The 19978-nt window shown below is 44.1% G+C and overlaps 1 protein-coding gene across 2 annotated transcripts in view; it reads right to left on the reverse strand.

The window, feature by feature from the left end:
- Positions 1 to 8384, reverse strand: part of LOC117584830 (laminin subunit alpha-1) — a 67107-nt gene extending 58723 nt beyond the window's left edge. For both annotated transcript variants that reach the window (XM_034273958.1, XM_034273959.1), the window contains exon 1: positions 7214 to 8384. In XM_034273958.1, coding sequence (XP_034129849.1) covers positions 7214 to 7640 — 427 coding nt within the window. In that variant the 5' untranslated portion in view covers positions 7641 to 8384. The remainder of the gene's footprint in view (positions 1 to 7213) is intronic.
- Positions 8385 to 19978: the final 11594 nt, after the last annotated feature.

Here is a 19978-nt window from a genome sequence, read left to right on the forward strand (position 1 = left end):
GATCGGCAATAAACAAATCATTTACCCGCAAGAGAGTTGTCGGAGACAAGTTTATAAACCCATTGGAACGCCCCGAAACTTTCGGACTTTTGGACAGACTTCAATAAATCTTGGCGGTGTTTGCCTGTGCCTGAGCCAACACTCCTGCAATCAGAGTTGACTTGTAAACTATTTAATTAGCACATGGTCCGTAAGCGCGTTAGTTTTGGTTGTAAAAAGGCGCCGACGAAGCCGAGGAGTTGGCCCACGATCGCGCTGTAGGCGCCATTTGCACCAATTGATGGCGCCGCCAAATAGCCACTGACTACTCGGCCAATTGTCCGGGGCTCCCACACCACCAAACAACTCCTACTCTATCACTACCACCAAGGAGTTGGTTAATTGTTCAGGCTGCATACATTGAAGAAATTGCATTAATTTGGCATGTTTACGTCGCATGTCGCCTGACGCTGTTGATGATTCGTATCTGTCTTTTTGTCTACAAATCTTTATCGCCTTGTCTCCGGCACAGTCATCTAACCGGTTTAGTCCCCCACTCCTCCCCTGAAGCTGTTAGTTTTTGTTTCTTATTGCAATTTGATAAGCCTTTATCCTGTCGCGTCCGCGTCACAGAAATGTTGTCCATTTGAGTGGCAATTAACGATTTTATTGAACAAGCTGTGGGGGAATTATCGCTTAAGTTGAATACAAAAATGCTTGAGAAATTTCCAAGCCAAATTGAGCGGGCTAACCGTTGAGCCTACTATGGCTATAAAGTCATAAAGGCATTTGACCAAGATTCAATGAACATTTAATACGAAAACTTGATGGGGGTTTATTGGAACATTTGCGTGCTAATGAGCTTATTTTTGGGTAACCTTTCAAACATCTCTTGCAAAAAAACTGTGTTCAAGGATGCCCAGAAAAACCGCAAAATAATTATGAGAGACAAACAGAGCAGCTAAGAGTAATTTTTGCACAAAAACGTTTGCAAAGTATTTTCTGGGGAACTCGAAGTGTCCATTAAAGAAATGTCAATAACAGGTTTCAGCAACAAATAGCCTTCGAGTCGTATTAATTAAGCAATTTGTCAGGCGTCGTGTCGAGTCGCTCGTCTCTCTGATCCCAATCCCCAAAAGGCTTCCCCCGATCCCCGAGTCGTACCCCATCGCTGATCTCATCTTGCAATCGCTTTGCATGCGCCGTGTCAATTCCCCACAGCTACACGACAGTTGCGTTATTTAGAACACTAATCAATGGCAATGCCAAATGTTTCAATCGATGCCAGTGGAGATGCTGCCCAGAGCTGTCAGGAGGCCGTAAGCCAGAAGACAGGCCGCCAAACGGCAGGCGACAGCTAGACTTGAACCTGAACCCGAACCCAGAGCTCGAACTGAAGCCAGAGCCCGAACCTGATCTTCTTCGATCCGATCCGATCCGATCCGCTCCGTTGCCGAACGGCTTTCAGCGTGTTGGGAACGCGTGTCTGCAGACAATTTGTTTTGTCGTTTCATTACTTTTCAGGCTCCAACTTGATTTTGGCATTTTAATGGGGAAAACTGAGTGTGTGAGTGTGTGGAATTTTCCTATTTTCCAGCACTTTTCCATTACTCATGTCCGCTGAAAACATTTTGCACTAACTCCGCGTGGGCGGCACCGCAACTTACACGGGGGCATGCCATTCCCTCCCTTGTGGGCCAAGTTGCATCGCCAGGAGAGGCCTTCAGATTTTCACACTCTACGCGTGACTCATGTTCGGAGGCACGTTTCGGCAGCTGTCTGTCGGTTGGTCTCCCTCCCTCCATCCGCCATCCTCCATCCTTCATGCACTATTATCTCCAGCCCCTCTGGGCATTGTCTGTTGATGGATGAGCCACCGTTGCGCCTTCACTCGCACTCGCTGTCTACCACATTCAAAATAGATTGGCGAATAGTTGTCGCTGATTGTCGGCGCACTTGTACTCACCTTGTAAGTGGGTAAAAGATGCCCGTACACAGACAAGCGACAACGAAGATGTTGCAACACAATCTTGTGGAGCTCGTCTGGGTCTGCCTGAGCTGAGGGATGGATGAGTCAGGGCAAGACTTTATTTTAGCAGTGGAGTACGATCATCATCAAAAATCGGATATCGGCTGCCACATCCTGTGTTACATTTCTTAGAAAAAGTTCAGGAAGATCAACAAGGCCGCTGTTCTTTTCTACAGCTTTCATCTGTTTGATTAGTTTTGGGGAAAATCTCTTTTACATCTCAACGGAAGAACGGAAGAACCTATTTTAGCGCGAACATAAAGCATAATTAGTCCACGGCCCTGACAGCTCTCCCGATTTACTGCCTATAATATTTACACAACACTTTCCAGTGGAGAACAGATTCCGTCGAAAGAGATCATGAATTTCCCTTTGAGGAAAACCAAAGCGTTTTTTTTCCCTAGATGGGGGAGTGTTGGTGTTGAAGTTGGATGTGCTGACATGCAGGGGCTTGATGTTGATATATTTGCCACGATTTAAGGTCATAACGTTCGACGACAGACGACAGACACAGTGTTCCCCCCAACCTGCTGGCCAGAACAGGTAGAAACTGTAACCCGACACTGACACTGGCACTAGACTGGAGGGATTGTATGTGTTTAGTTTATCACTTTGATCGCAAGTCGATACTTTTCGGCAGTTGCTTGGTCTCTCCCCAAAGACGTACCTGCAGTCGTACGAGCCTCCTTCCCTCGTGCATTTATCAATGAAGTTCAATGACAGTTGTCGATGCAGTCGATCAACGAACGTTTATCAGACAGACTGATAAAGACAACGACCGCTCTTGACAGAGGTTACGGCGAGATATCATCCAAAGTGAAACATAAAAATGTTCCATTCAACCTGTTGATCATGTGGGATTGGGTGTCTCTACGATACGGTGTGAAGTTTATTTGTGAATGATAACGTAAAGAAGTTGTTGGCATAAACTATAATGAAATCGAATGGGGATCGAAGTTGTACACTTTAAAATGTGTGCAATATATTTGGTTTCACTAGTGGTAGAATATTCTTAAAATATCTCATGTTAAAAGTAGTTATCTTGAATGTTATTGTAAGGTTTTTAATTCTATAAAATGAGCTCTACTCGAATTACTTCCAGATTAAATGGACTCTCAGGATGGCAGAAAAAGCGCACAAAATGTAAGAATTTTCCTAAATCAATTCCCTTTGCCCATCTTTATGAGCTTCTCAGTCAATTTTGATTCAATTAGTATCTCTATCAAAAACCTTTCTTTTCTGTATAAACTCCACCAAAAGACATCACAATGGTTTCTTTCCGAAAATGGTGACCCACTTCTTGGGAAGAAAACAATCTGGCAACTAGAAACAATTTATTCGCTCTCCCATCTCTTATCTCAAGTGTCTGCACTAACGAGCTTCGAATTTGTTATACACTCTCTCCCTCCATGCTGCTGCATGCCCCCCAGCATTAACCGTACCCGTTTAACCCACCAACGACTCCGACTCTGACTCTGACTGCACATCAACAACCGCTGACCCGTTAAATGTTCCGGTGGCCGTCATCGTCGTTGTGGCTGTTGTCGTCGCCGCCGCCGAGCAGACGGCGTCAATGTCTTATCAAAACTTGGTCTATAACATTAATTTATAGCCACTGCAAACACACACACACGAACGGCGGGACCAGCTGGACAGCAGCAGAGTTGGGGTAGAGCCGTGGCTATGCCACTTCAAAGTAAGTCCAGTCCCTTCTGGGAGACCGGGTATCCCATGGGATACCATACCATCAAAAATCTCGGTCCAGCAATTAAGTATAAAACGGGGAAAGGGAAATGTTCTCATTTGTGTAAACTCCGATCCGTTTTGTTTCGCCTGTTGCTAATGCTGATACTGTTGTTGATGTTGAGGAATGTTCCATAGATCATTTGTGGCGTCTGTTGGTCAGCCGAAGTTAGTGTTAAAGTTCCTATTCTATTGTTTTGGTCCACAGCGCAGAACGCTGTTTGTTTACAAACGCCCTCAGCCACTCCCCCCGTTGATATTTTGTTTTGGATATTTACGAGTACATGTGGAGTTTTCTGCGTTCCTTAGCCCTCGCCTTCGCCTTCTGTTCTGTTCAGTTTTGTGGTCTATAAAAATATTTTAATGCTCTCCAATTCTGTGTTTTATGCGGCGGCGGGAGTGCCTTATTTACAGATGGACTTCAAAAGGCTTTGTGAGAACCGTTTCAGCTCGGAGATATATTAAGTTTCGATATCAAATTACCCAAAGGAACAAGAACAAGAACAATCCAAGAGCAGGGCCTATTGTTTGTTTTAATGAGTTTGGCAATTGTTTTCCCATCACGGGAATCCTGCCTTTTGTTCTGAGAGCAAGTTTTGACATGTGTTGGATATGCAAGGAATTTCTCTCAGTGCACGTTTTTTTCCATCAACTGTTGCATTTATTTTGCATCCATCATTCTGTGCACATCCGCTGGGGGACGTGCAGGGGGAACCAGGCCGCCAGGTGTTGCTCACTCGACAGATCTATAAAGTGCATTTAAATAAATTATCACAACAAAGGGCCAGAGTCTGTGCAGGTGGGGGAGAAATTCAGCTGCGAGGTGAGAGATTTATAAGCGATAAACAAGTCCGAGTTACAAAGGGAACGATGAGCCATTGATCATGGTCAACAGCAACCGAAAGCAACTCCAATCTTTCATTAGATCCATCATAAATACACTGATGCCATCGATTCGGGGCTCTTCAAGTTCAAAACTTTTGCTTTTCTCGCACTGACCGCAGCAGCATTTTCGAAAAAAGGCAATAGAAACACGACCATAAAGCAGAGTTCACTCAACTTTTACGAACTTCACATGTCAATAAAACATTAAAAGCAAATAAAACTGAATGAAAAGCAGGGGTCAGTCACCAGGCGGTAAAGCTCTACCGCCGAACATTTTTCCCACATATCTAAATTTCCAGAAGCAGCAGCACAGAAGAAGTACTGCGTCTGGCCCCATCGTTGGGCATTGTGTAATACAGTTAACAAGAAACAAACAGAAACAAGGCAAAGCGAAGCGAAATGAGAGAAAATCAATGAAGAATGCACTCTGCCCAAACACTCTCCAAACGGCAGCGAACAGCAAAGAGCAAACAGTACGACTTGGCCATGATGTATGGCTGACAGTGTGTAAAGAATGTATCCACAAGATGCTTAATGAGCTGATAAAGTGTGTGTCTGCGGTATCTATATGTGTGCTTGATTGGGCATGGCTTAATGGACAACCAAGCAACACCCGAACTGTGCGGAGCAGAGCGGAAATGCAGCTTGGGTCAATCCAATCGTATCTTTTGTATCTATCTTGCCTGCTCGAGTATCTGTATCTGTGACCCATTTCGCCATGGGGGAAACTTTCGTTTTCTCTCTCTCTAATCCAACTCCAAACGAAGCCAGGCCAATCAATCAATCAATTAATGCCAATAAGTAGTCTCGTTTGGGCGTTATAAATGCGTTTCAACGCAGCTCGAAATAGTCGCCAATCGCTCGTAATTTGCTCTATCGATTCGCATTCATGTCTTCAAGGCTTAAACGATGAACGTTGAAAAGTGTTGCATGGAATCGACTTACCATTTAATGATTTGGAATTGATTTGCAATCATTATCGAATCGGAAATCAATCGAAATTAAAAAGTTGCCCCAATGTGGAGGTTTTTTGCCACTTGACAAACACTTTCCCAGGAGTTGTTTGAGCTTGTGGATGTGAATCTATAATACTTGAGAACTACTTAAACCCTTTCTCACATATTATTAATTCCTATCTTTGTGGGCAAATCCATTAGCCATTTGTATTAACCACACTCTGGCATTAAGAAGGAATTATCATAATAAACAGGCAATGAAATTTCTCCAAATATTTCGACACGCAGCCTGTAAGCTCCCTAACAGAACAAATTTTTGGTTTCTAAAACAAATTTTTATGACACAACTTTTACGCAGCAGACACGATAAGCCACTTAGTTTTTATAACCATTCGGGGGAGATATTTTAATAAACCCTTCTTCAGGCCATGTGTGTGGGTTCTGGTCCCATTCCACATTCTTCGCTACGACGCGTCGGAGAGGGACCTCAAAACATGTGTTCCTATTAGCGCGTGAGGTTTTCCCGCATGCGATACGCATGCCTCCATCAATTATCCTCTCTGGAAACTCTCCAGAGACGACCTACCTAACAATTGTCCATTGTTGTTGCTGCCTAGTTACGGCGTCTTTCTCTCAGACTCCCGACCACAATTACGGCGACAACAACTGTGGTCCCTGGCGCTATTGTTGTCCTCAATCTGTTCTCTCACTCCTCCTCCTCCTCCTGTAGCACGGGGTCATGTGTGCAACACAACAAATGCTGCCTGAAAGTGCTCAAAACCCACACAGGCTCTTCTCGGTCTTTGAGACAGCCTCCAAGGGCTACATATTTTCCTTACATCTAAAGAGTGTTTGTAGAATGTTTCTCTGTTCATCTTTGTGGATCGCTTTTGTTCTGGAATTGCCGTGTTATTCAATTCAATTTCCAAACCATTTGTTGTACGGAGGAAAGACTGTAAATTGTTTTGACTGCTTGAATCTGTTGGGATTTTGAGCATGAAAAGCAGCTCAATGAAACAAGCATTTTGATCTTGTAAACGTCTTCCTTAGACCATGAATGTTACAGAGTCAAACGGTTACAGAGTTCACAGTGCCATGGCCAGAGATCGATCAGCATCCCCGAGTTGTTGGCCTGGTCCGGCCAGAGCGTGCATTTCATATTCCGTCTAATAGGCAAAGTTCACATAACAGAAAGCAAAGCTCCTCCATACCATGGTGCTGCATCGGCATCGGCAACGGGAACGGCAAATGGCAAAGGCAGCACAGGGCCGGGGCAGCTAACAAGCCAAGCCAAGACCTGGGCGACGACGACGACGACAACTACAACATTGCTGGACCATAACTGGACCTCTCACGTAATAACGTATAGAATTACAAAAGGTATAAAGAAAGACAAAAAGCAAAAAAACAAAATTAAAGAATCTCTTCCTCCTGTCACAACTTTCACATGAAAGTTCTTTCAACTTGAGCGACCAAATATGGAGAGCCGAGACACGCTGCACACGACCAGATCAGAGACCAGAGATCGGAGACCAGGAAGCCAAACGCGAGCAACTCGAGCAAATCGATCAGAGAACCATATTTAGAAGACTTGACCATAGTTATGTAGCTAGGCACTTACCATTGGCATTCGGTCTGGCAGCTCCTCCGCCTGGCCGCTGCAATCGCCCGTTGCGGCGACGCTGCGATGACTTTTTCTTGGCGAGCGACTCCGGGGAGGATGATGAAGTCACCGTTGACGTTGACTCGTCCTCTGTAATGTTACTTTCTATGAGGAGGCCACTCTTGGTTTTCCGCCGTCGCATTGATTGCGTCGATTGCTTCCTCTGGCTCTTCTGCTGTATGCGCGCTCCTGTCCAGGACACAATGCTCTGCGTCAGCTCCTGGGAGCCATTGTTGAGTGGCAGTTCAAAATCCTTGAGCAGTTGGGCTGGAGACAGGCCGTGCAATCGCTTGCCCGGCCGCTTGGCCTGGCAGTCGATGGCTAACAGCACCAGGATCAGGACCAAGCCCACGGATCCCCGGACCAGGTGCCGTCTGATTTGCATGTTAAATATTTTGAAAACACACAACACTCTACTCTCTGCGAGCAGCAACTAACAGCACATTTCACCACTTTCGACTTTGAACTTGGAACTATTTTCAATTATTAAATTTTTCCTCCTTCTTCTACAGAAAAGCTTATTCAGCCTCAAGCCTCACATCGCTTGATCTTTTCATTCATAATCTGATTTATATGCACCGCACCACACAGATTGTAGTTTTGTTGTATTATTTTCTTGAAACTCATTTACGATTTCCGCTTGATTTTTTTTTCGTTGTATTTCGATTTTTTCTGGCACATTTGCTCTTGCGAATTTCTCACTTTTATTTTCGCTGCAACTTCTCTACTTGAACATTTTTGAGCTATTTTATTTTATTTTTGTTTCAAACACATTTACACTTTCCTGCTCGGCGACAGGCACAACATTTCTTCTGCAGCTATTTCGGTATCCTATACTCCTCGATGGGCGGCGGCAAAACAGCGAAACGCAGCGAAACGAAACTCACTCAGTGGCAGCACTTTCGATCTTGTTTCAGGCCCTCGGAAATTGCATAAATTACTTTTGCATTCATTATTTTATGATTATTTGCAGTGGCTTATCGCCTAATTCCCATTTAACTTTATTGCACTCCCATTTATCGCACAGAGCGCTCAGCACTACTCGAAGGCACTATAATCTAGACTTCACCCATCACAATCGTACGTAACCATGGGCGGCGCGTGTCTCTCCGTCCTACGCAAACGACCGTCAAATTCGAACTGATGGTGTTCGTTCATTCGAGAGCCTGCACTTCGGGCTTAACGAAACGATCAGTCGCTCGTTTCTGCTCGTGTGTGTGTGTGTGTCGACACGATCGACACGAGTGCATTCGGGAAGAGTAGCACTCGAAATGCACTGTGCTGGAGGAGAGACGACGTGACAGACCGCGAGTCGTATGGGCATGGGCATGCTATGGAGTAGGTAAATGCTGATTTGTCTGGAGAGTCCTTTGCCACTGCATTCCACGAGGAGAGCGGATCTGCAACGCCACAGATCCTCAGTCCATTTGGTATTATTTTCTACGAGTTTTAATATTTATTTAACATTACTGCTAGGCACATAGAAGATGACTCAACTCTATTTTTGTAATTGGAATCTTTAGCTCTAATTTGGACAATAAAAACGCACACCAAAAGGTTTTGAGAAATCGTACACCTCTGATCAATATTGGAGGTGCCATTGATCTTGCCGAAGAAGTGTTATCCTGTGATATTTTGTTAACTGAAAGTGCAAAGTGCATTGCAATATGTGTACATATTTTTCTTAGCGAAAAACATTCACTTTACATTGACTTTACTGAAATAATAAAAATATATTCAAAATCAATGAAATAATATTTAATTGACAGGAAATTCCTTTGGAATATGTTACTAAAATAATTTAAATTCATCTGGATTTACTTCAGGAATATTTTTAAATATTCTGTTTCTTTCCATATCCTCTCTTTCTCTTTCGATGACTGCACACTCTACTTGGTCAGGGCCAGTCAGTTCTCCTTAGTTCTGGTCTTAAAATTGTTTACCTGTTTCTTCGGTAAAATATGACCAATTCGTTTGAATTTACCCGGCGGTATGGTGTCGGCTAACTAGGGAACAAATCCGGCTGTCAACCGTGGGGAAACTCCCGGTGTGTTAAAGAAAATATTTGTGGTCCTTGAAGCCCTTGTCTTTGTTGTCGGCTCCTTGTTTTCTTTCCCTGCCTTCGTCACTTCCTTGTACAATGTATTGTTTGCAAGGCATTTCGATTTGACAGTGCAGCGGAGGTCGAGGGTCTGAACGGCTCTGCTGCTGCCTCGACTATACTTGTACATGTCCTACGGTCATTCCTGATTATCCTTGCGGTATTTTTTTGTTGTTTTCTCGGCGGAGCAGCAGGTGAAGAGCCAGACCCTGAAGGTGCGCATCGAATTGTGGCACTTAACGCCAGCTCGAATGCACTCGTAACCGTATCGGAAAGATACAAATGCCGACTGCACGGGCTCACGGTGGCGCACGTTTCATGTTGCCCGCGGCTATTTGCAGCCCAATCGTGTGGCACTTACATAAATACCTCGTTGCTCCTAATAAGTTTACGTTCCATCCGATGTCGAATGTACGATTATCTGCAAGTGAACAGAGCAGAGCAGAGCAGAGCAGAGCAGAGCAGAGGCCCTTTTGTATCTGATGCAATTTGTTGTTGCCGCTGCTGCACTTCGACAGAAAGGGCATTTGTTGAAGCGTGAAACAGCAGTTTCACGAGGCCGCTAAAAGAGCTTCAATTGCCGGGGATCGGCAAGCTCAATCCCAATCCGTTGGCCCATAACAAGGATTGAACTAACCTGCCGCCCACTCCTTCCCTCACTCATCCATTGTCGTTGCGCCGTTTAAATTGGTTCGTTTACCAAAAGCGAGAACCAAACCCAAGGCGGCATCAAATGAAACGAGCTCGAACGCGATTGGAGAGAAAGAAAAAGGTCTGTCTCTCGGCATGTATGGGTTTCTAGAGGCTGTGCGCATGCCCAGCGCTGGTTTAAGTGCCCGCCCGACGTACTTGAGGATAACGATGTGTACGCAGAGGATAACCATGGCTGGGATGATGATGTTCTTGTTGCTGTAGCTGTTGCCGCGGATGAGGCTGCTGATTTCGGCGTGATTTATGCATCTTAATTGAAATGATGGCTTACAAATTGTTTGGCGCAAGTGCGCTACAGGAAGAGAAGGGAACGAAGCCACCGAAAGAGACGATGAGAGGACACGTATGGCCTTGGGATTCCAATAGAAGAGGATATCTTTGAATGAAAGGGATGTCTCGGAGGACAGGACTTCCTGCTGGAAGTTCCACTGAAATTGCTCTTTAAGTGTTGAAATAATTGAAAAATAATATGCCAAATGGAGGACAGGTCCCACGTCCTTCCTTCTTCTTACTCTTATTTTATTTTAATTCAACGAAGATAACTTACTCTGAAATATCATACTGTAAAGTAATTAAAGTTTTATCAGCCTGCAAAGAAATTCTCTCTAAGAAAATAACGAATGAAGTGAAAATGAACAGGGACTAGAGTAATTGTTTTCCAATGGATGACCCACGCAGCCATTCACCACACGACCCACTCAAAGTTGCACGACCATTGCCAGTTTCTGCCGGCTGGCATACCATTCACTGGATAAAAATCTCACTCCCAACCTTTCACACACTGCAAAACACCGAGTAACAGAACCGAGCCCACACACACATTTATATATTCAATTTTCTAATAGCCGCCTCCTAATCAAAACTAAGGCATCGAAACTTTATCCAAAGCGTTCTCTCTATATCTTCTCTGTTTCTGTTTGCTGTTGCTGTTGCTGTGTGGCTCGGGCAGCTCGAGGCGCAAAACCAATTAAGCAGAGAGCTGCAAAAAACAAACACACACTTGGCCAGGCCAGTAAGAGCTGGAAACAAATAAGGAAGTATTCATGAGGATCGTCGTCTGGGATCTCTGCTCCTTACGCCGTGCGCGTTGCGCCGGTAGCCACTACTGAGGAAAACCAAATAAAATCAAATGAAATTTACCGCCAATGCCAAAAGCCTGCAGAGCGTCGCAGTCCAAGTTGGGGAAGCGCCAAAACGTTAAATACAATTCATGGCGCTCACGAGCGGAATTTAAATTATGCCCAATTAGAGCTAGGTGCTTGCTCTGTCTCTGACTCTCAATCGCACTGGACTGGGGGCTCTGTCTGTAGCTGTTGCTGTGGCTCTCTGGCTGTGGATACGCTTTTCGGTCTCGACTAGTCCTGGTACGAGCTATTCCTCTGGGGCATTTGTGTGACTCCAAGCGGAGATGGACAGACGTACAGACGGACGGGTGGGCGTGTCATGTGTGGGGCATGTTCGTGTGGTAAAGCGCCAAATTGATTTCGATCGCCCAGAGGGGGTCTTCTCTCGTCTCAGCTCCAGACCCCCTTCTAATGTTTGTTTCTAGTAGCTGCCACCACACTATTCCCGGTTTGTTAACTCTCACATGTCCCTCGGACTGTTTGTGTTTTTGATGGATTATGCGTTGACAGGCTTCGGGAGTTTTGTAGAGCGCCACTGATTGTCTTTCCCCGTTGTGTGTCTGTCCGTCTGTCTGTCTGGGACTGCCTTGGGAACTGGTCTTGTTATGTAAATTGCCTACGAGTTTCGGTCTCGGTCTCGTGGGTGAAGTGTTGTCCAAGTGCTAACAAGGCAAGTCAAGTACGATCAAGACCATAGCCTAGTGCTGCCGGCGTTTTTGGTTAAATGGATATGCCTGACAGGATTTGTACTGCATTTTTTATGAAAATTAATGGTTACCGCGTGGGAACAGATCCTTTAAGGGGGTGAAAAATGATGAATCTATTAAAGTAGTTTTCTTAATGGGTAAAAGAAAGAAATGGAACCAGCAATTACAGCTGGGTTTTTAAATTTTATCCCTACTGAACACACATCGCTACCAACCACAACATTGATTCTTCAACTTGAAATTGGATTGCCTAATTAAATTACCTTAAGTAACGCCCCAGACTCTGATATCCCGATTGTGCGCTCTGTCTCTGGCTGTCCGACAAACACCTGGAAACCAGAAAACGAACCACCAATTATAACTTCATTTTACAACATTTTTCAAGGGACGTAGTCAAATTAATTTCCCATAAAAATCTCTAATTAGTAGCTCCATTCAAAGAGCCGCTTAAGGGCACAGCTGGTGGCTATAAACCCCAACATCCATCCCCACATCCATCCATTCCACGCCGCACTAAGACAAGTGTCAATATCCAAATGCGCTGCATGACACTTAGAAGGTCATAAACTTTGGATGAGCTGAACCCTTTTTTGGTTGGGTAAAAAGAGGCGTTAACATCTTCTTATTGTGGAGTCAGTGAAAAATTAGTAAATACATTTTCATCTCACAGGGTGGTCGGGGTTCTCGACTCAAGTGGCTGCTTGAGAATTGGTTTCCATTGGTCTGCGTCTTTCCAGCAGTTGATTAGAAATTCGGTTCGCATAATTTTGTAATTTCAAAGGAATTTCTGAGAAGAAGTTTTGGGGCAGGTTGCGTCCGCGCATAATGCATTGCACTGGATTGAAGGAGTTTCGTTATTCGTTTTTTATGGGGTTACAAAATCGTAAGAAATGTTTGGTATGCACAGCCATGTGGCGGAGGCACAAGTGGTGGAAGTCTGAATAGAATAGAATAGAATAGAATGGAATAATATATATCGGAAATGTTAATTTCGTGAAAAAGCAAATCAGACGAAACACCCGGAGCAGCTACCAGGCGAACAGAAACAGCAGGCAGCAGCAGCGCCAGCCAATGCACGTGCGACTGAATGCAAGCAGCGCTGCGGAAGAGACTGAGAGCAGATAGGGCGCGCAAGACACCGTTAGGCAGAGGCAAAGCAGAGCCCGAACATTGGCATAGCAGCGGAGTAACAGCGCCTGTCCAGAGGCTAGACAGAGGACCAAGCACCGCACAGGCACATTGGCAGTGGTCACGCATTCTCTTATTGATATAATAATATATATCGGAAATGTTCATTATTATACTGAACTTCATTTGGAAAGAACACAAAGAAAGAGAACATATTAATTTAATTTATTTCTAATTTCATTTCATTAAAATTCAATTATAAGATCCGCAACGCTGCAGTCTCAGGTTGCTGGTTGTCAGATTCGTGGTTTGGTCATTCAATTATCCCATTTCATTGATTCAGCTAATCTTTTGGCTAAACACAGAGATTAGCACACTCTAGCACAGCCAATAATTTCGGAAATATATATATAAGTATATTTCTTCGTAGTTAACATACACTTTTCTGCTTGATGCAAGCTTTGGTACCACTGCGTTCAACGAAAGGGAAATGCCGGATCACGCCTAGAACTGTTCGCCGTTGCGTGACGAGAGCTGGCAACCTTTTTGCGTTTAGTAGGTCACCCAGCTCTGGTCCGAAATGTGTCTGAGGGGAGCAGTGTCTGTGCTGTGATTCGAGGCCAATCAATGCAGCTCGCGTAAAAGGCATTATCAATACGTATAATGAGAGTTCGAGTCGAGATATAAAGGGGCCGCCATCTCGCTGTTGTCGCCGCTTGGGGCATGTCGCGCATGCGCAATTACAAAGCCATTTCCACTCCCTCCCCCACCATCCGACCAATCCTCCCTCTCCCCAGGGTTCTCCCCCTCACACGCAATGATTAAGCGCATTCGTTATGTTGCATATTGTTTAATGCAATATTATGAAATGGTCACGAAAGACACGGAGGAGTGAGTAGAGGAGGAGAGGAGTAGAACCCATTCGAGTTTCTGCTCTTTCTCATAATTGATGGAGCCAGCTGGACGCCGCGGCTCATCCTTTGCCATCTATTTATAGCCTCCCGACTTGTTTATGCGTCCAGTCTTGTGCCCCAAGGGAAGCTGTTTTGAATATTTTGATTAACCAGACGCCACTTGCAACGCGAGTGTGCAACTCCTACACCAACGCATGGATATGTGGCTCCCTCCTATCGACTACCGAAAGATCATTAATTTCTCAGCTGCATTTAGACCTTAGGCCATCAATATATCTTTGGATATGTATCTTTAATTCCAGACAAATCACTTAATTCCAGAGTACGAGTGCGGAAGATACCAGCACCACTGGCAGCAGCTCCTTTGGCCATCCCTATCCCTGCCCCCCTGTCAACTGCCAGACAAGTGAAAGTTGCTTGTCGGTTATCGGATTTCTTTTTTGGGCATAACACCTCCTGAAAATACGAATAACCGATCGAGAGACAATAATCGAAATTCAGTTCAAAATGTAAATTGTACGCGAAAATCGCTTAATTTTCGTTGCCAAAACTGGACAAGTTTCGGGCCACTTTTGGCATTTAAGGGTACACAAAAACTTACAGTTATGCTCACAGAAAGCGACAACAATGAGTGAGAGACAAAGAACCAAACATACATACATACAGCTCCAGTTGATTGGCCTCTCCGATCGTTTGATCGATGGAATGGATGGTCGATGCTCCAGAGCCAGACCCAGAGCCAGACATTATCAATGCGTTCATCATTGAGTTGTGCCCATCGTGATGATCCCGATGGCGAAGAGACTGATGATGATCTTTGCCTTGTGATCTTCAGCTGATGAGATTTTATAACCATTTTTGGCCTCTAGGTCCCTTCTTGAGCGCGACCTGCGACTAATGAACACCTTAAATGGTGATCAGTGCGCCGGACTCGTTGGAATGTGCTGTGGATTTATCGGGAAAGGAGAAAGGCTCAACTACACGCATTTTGTCACATTTTGACATAACTCATATGGACAAGGGAAATTCCTTCAGCCTTGAGCCGACATTTAGTTCCAAGCTCCCTGGCCCCTTATTTGGTGCCAATTAGAGAGATGGCAAGAGACGAGAGACCCTTTTACTTTTCAGTGCCAGTGACAGGGGCAGTTCCAGTTGCAGTTCCAGTTGCAGTCCACCTCCATTCCAGTTGGAGCGACTCATTGCCACCGCGTCTAGGCCCCGTTAAGGAGGCGCAAAAGTCTTCCTGGGAAGTCACGTCGTTGAAGATAAATTGTTGACAGTTTCGTTTAATTGTGCACCAAACTGACGCTGTTAATTGCCACAAAAATGCTGTCGCCCATAAATGGCACTTGAGGTTTTCCTTTCCCCCTCCAGCATTATTATTAAATCTCTGAAAAAGAGCTGCAAAAGTCACTCACGACACATGTGTGTGGGTTTTTTATGACTCTATTAGATAAGAGAGCCGTCCCATTAGCTCCTCTATGCGATATTCATTTTGCACAAGCCCCCACATTGTGTAATTGATATGCGACGGAAAGAACAAGTTTTCACTTTGTCGAACGGGTTGACTCCTCTCCGCGGAAGTTGTCATTCCATCTAATTGGCATAGAAAATGGCCAAGAGACTCTGGGACTCGATTTTCATATTCCATTCAATCGCCTGGCTGACCTCTTCCTGTCACCTTTGCCCCTGGCAATTGGCGAAATGTTTCAATCCACAGGCATGCCTGGAGAAGGAGATTGGAACGGGACGGACTGCCCAAATCAAACACAAGTCATCATCAACCGCATCGTCAGCATCGACGTCATTCGAATGACGACTTCGTGGGCAACTTTGTGAAACTATTCAGGTCAACAGTTCAACGGTGAACTGTGAACTGTGAACAGTGTAGGAGGAGGCCACAATAGAAGAGTCATGAAACTTCAATTTCCCATTGCCCTATAGGAGAGAGTTTATTCGTTTGTTCTAAAAAAATGAATAAAGTTTAAATAATTTCACATAACCCAAATTAACAGCCATAAAAAGACTGCCACAATTTATTTCCTTAATTTTCTCTATTGAAAATAATCAAATTATAAAGAAACATTTTTCCATGCATAATTCATACAATTTCAATTCCCGGCAGGAAATCAAGGAATTCGTTTAGACCTAAACATTTTTCAACACGCTTTTCCCAACCTTTAGCAACTTAATTCTTTTTTATTACGACTCACAGATATCCCAGATCCCTCTAATCCACCGTCCAACCTGGCCAGGGACAAACAATCAAAAGTTTGTGGCTTCAATTGGATTTGAGATGCTTCAGCGCCACAAGACCAAGACCGACCGCAAAGCCACTTGAAAGGGAGCCTAGAAATGGGGGGGAATTTGCATTCGTACCGGGGACAGCAGACAGCTGAGAAAGAGAGAAAAAAATTAACTGCAATCAAGTAAAACGTCATTCAACTGGGGAGTTGGGACTGGATTGGTGCTGGACTCTTTGTGCTGGGGATTGGCTTCCATTATTTGCTGCAAGGTCTGGTCGCAGAGCGGGGGAGGGCTGTAAACTTGCTAAATTGCCGGCATTCAACGCATTTTTCCTTTCCAAGAGAAGCGCAGCCAATGGACCTGCATTCAGTTTCGGATCAGTTCGTTTTGGTTCGGTTCTGGCCCCCTAGGCTTTGATGAACCTTTTGAAGAGTTTTAATTAAGCTAATAAAATTGTCTGTTCTCTGTTCTGACTCTGTGCTCTGTACTCTATTCGGTATGCCATAGAACATGTTGCTCGCTGTATTGCATGTCCATTAATTGCCATTGTTAGACACACCAATAAAGAAACGGGGTCATAAATGGGTTAACATCTACTTTTTCCCATTTCTCGCTATTGCACGGTTGGGATATTTAAGACTGCAGACAGAGAGATGCAAATAGTAATTGAGAGATCTTGTATATGAAGTTGGAGGTTAGTTCTGCGTGGAGATGATTCTTATTAAACACAGCAGATTCCCTCACGAGTGCTTTCAAAAGGAAGCATAGACAATTATTGCTTACAATTAATGCTTTCAGAATTCATTTAGGTCCTCGTTTACTTCTCAAATACTTACAGTCAACTCACGTATCACCAGAAACCAAATTACGCCTTAGCTGGCGTGGCCATAAAGTGAACCATTACAAAATCGTAAAAATATATTCGATATGGCTGGGATTATTTATGAGTGGATACCGGTAGAGCATTTGTAGCTGCGAAATGTAAGCCGTAAACTATCACAAAATACTCGTACATTAACGTCTATTAGCCAAACAATTTGCATGCGGCGCTGAGTTTGTCGAAACAGAAGCAGTCGCTGGGGCACAGCACAGAACTGGCAGAAGTTCAAGGTAAGCTGAGACACTCAATCGGTGGGGAATCGGAGGGGGTGTGCAGCGTGCAACATTGTCAGGTGTAATGCGGGCACAAGCTGGCTAAACTGGTGTACATATGTGGCATGTAATTGCTTTTCTCATGGCTGCTGAATGCTGATCCCTCGCCTCTGATAACATTCCAGTCTTCTTCGCAGGAGATCCCGTATCCTCGCTGCTCACCCACCTCCTCTCCCGCTGGGCACACTTTATTTTCTTTACTCTTCTGATTAAACACCAGATCATATCGTATGTCAGGCATGAGGAGGTAGTAGCTGCAGTCTGAACCATAATATTTTGGGGCGTAATTAAAGGTATTAAAGTGTTGGTCGAAAGCGAGGCCGTTTAGTTGCAGAGTCGCGAGTGGAGAAAATTGCAGACGTGGGCTGGTGTAAACGGACGCTGCGACTAGTGTGAAGTAGGTGGAGAAAGCGGAGAGTGTTGCTATCGATAAGAAATATGTTCGAGTGAAATTGGTGCAAAAGTTGAATATGGCAATGCAGCTGAGAGATGACACATTACAGATCTCTGACACACCATTCTTCTGCCCACAGCTGTTCTATCCTCATTACCCTAACAAACAAGAAAGATTTCGTATTCACAAGGAAAACACACACTCAAATAAACAGCTTCTGACAGCATCCAATCAATCATGGCCAAAATGCAAACAATGACACCTACTCCACAGGTAGAAGCGCAGAAGCGAAGCTTCCGCATTACAAAAACCAGATCAGGGAACAGCAAGAGCTGAGACAAGCTCAGGCTCATCCCAGAAGCATCCAAGCAGTTGCCAACTGGGCCAATGATCTTGCATTTGGTTTGCCCAAAAGAAGACATGATCCCAGACCCCAACAGCAGCATCAACAATAACAATGCTGATCGGGTTACCCAAAACAGAGGGACAGCAGCACAGCATGAACATGATATTTTTTTTGTGCAGGAGTACAGGCAGCACACATACGATACGCGTAGTGTGGATGCAAAGTGTTGTCGCAGGATCCCCCTTCCATATACCAACACCAGTCGCAGCCCAATTTGGCGCAGTTGTTGTTGTTACCTCGATAAGCATCTTTCTGGCACGATATATTGACTGTGTTTCGCTCACTTGTGGGACCAAGAGCTGGGCTGGGATGGCAAAACAACAAATTACATGCAAATTAGGTGAGGAAATGACTGTTTCTGTTTGTGTTGTCCACGAGGTAAGAGATAGTAGGGAAAAGTGCATAAATAAATGATAGAAAGAAGTACCTATTCGTCTGCAGTTTGAAAGCCACTGAACGATGGTACTTCTATAGGTGAAGGAGCCATGCAGCAAGAGCCATTTAAATTCCAAGAATTATTTGTAAGTGCATATGCATGTTAATAATACAATATAAAGTGTGCATTATGGAGATCCTTCCAGCCCAGAAAGAATTGTTATTTTTGCTCATTGCTAATGATTGGAGATCAGAGATACTAGTCCAAAAGCGTAGTATAAGTGCTAAAGTTACAAAACGTAGAATAAATAATAGGTTTAACAATAAATTAACAATCAGTTATGTTATTATACAATTTATAAAAACTAAATTAAATATTTTGAAATTTTCTTAAACAAATTTCTACAGGCTCTACGTTCTACATCAAAATGCAGTTTAAGCCAACCCCAAAAGTATGCCACAAACGAAAATGTTCAAACTGTAAAATAGCGCGACCTACCGGCAAAACGGGGAACTACAGATATGTGAATGATGTGTGCTTGTGGGGCTGTGCGAGCGACTTTTGTTGACCTTGGGACTGTCTTTCCATCAATGCCGTCTCACCTGGCCACCTGTTATGCCACCTGTATCCAGCTACTAGCCCTGGAGATGGACTGTAAAGCCAATATTTCAACGTACCTAGAATTTCGTGAGCCATGCTTAATGCTTAATTCACCTTATTTAAAAATATTCTAAAGCATCCAAAAGGCGCTTGGCTTTAATATCAAATTCGTTGAAATGTAACAAGGTTTCCACTACGTTGCGTAAACTTTCATGCTATGCTAAATAAATCAAATTAAATTTTGCTGGCGCACGCACAAAGTTTCTTCTTTGTCCTTTTCCATCAGCGCTGCCTGGATGGTAAGGGAATGCCTGGGATACTTGTTGTTCCCTCTACCGTACTGTAACAACTTCCTTTGGCATGCAAATTTTGTTTTGCGATGTAGTAACAAACACGCTTGTCCAATTAATGAAATATGTTTGTTTTCTTCTAGGTCGCTGCTGTGCTCCTTGTTCTACCAACCCAAAAAACTGCTTACATCCATGTCTATATATTTATGCATCTCATTCGGGTTTGGCCTGAGAAAGTCTCCAACTTCAGTGCCATGTGCGTAGGCAAGCGAAAAAGATGCAAGGAAAAATGTTCTTCAGATTTTGTCTGAAGTAACTCTTCATTGAAAGGTCATCTTCAAAATAAACAAACCCAAAGGTACGAGTAAGTAGATTGTATTGTACTAGTACTATTAATAAGGAAAGTTTTCTCTGAACATCGGAGCATGTTCCTCCTCTAGCAATAAAATCCATTAAAAAATTTAAGCCCCATGCATGACAAAGTGCTAGACTTTTCTTCCTGGTTACACTTGCACACACACTCGGGACATTTATTGTCCGACTAATTTCCACTCGACTTTCTTTCTAACTACA

Source organism: Drosophila guanche, unplaced genomic scaffold (assembly GCF_900245975.1).
Source record: "Drosophila guanche unplaced genomic scaffold, DGUA_6, whole genome shotgun sequence".
Lineage (NCBI taxonomy): Eukaryota > Metazoa > Arthropoda > Insecta > Diptera > Drosophilidae > Drosophila > Drosophila guanche.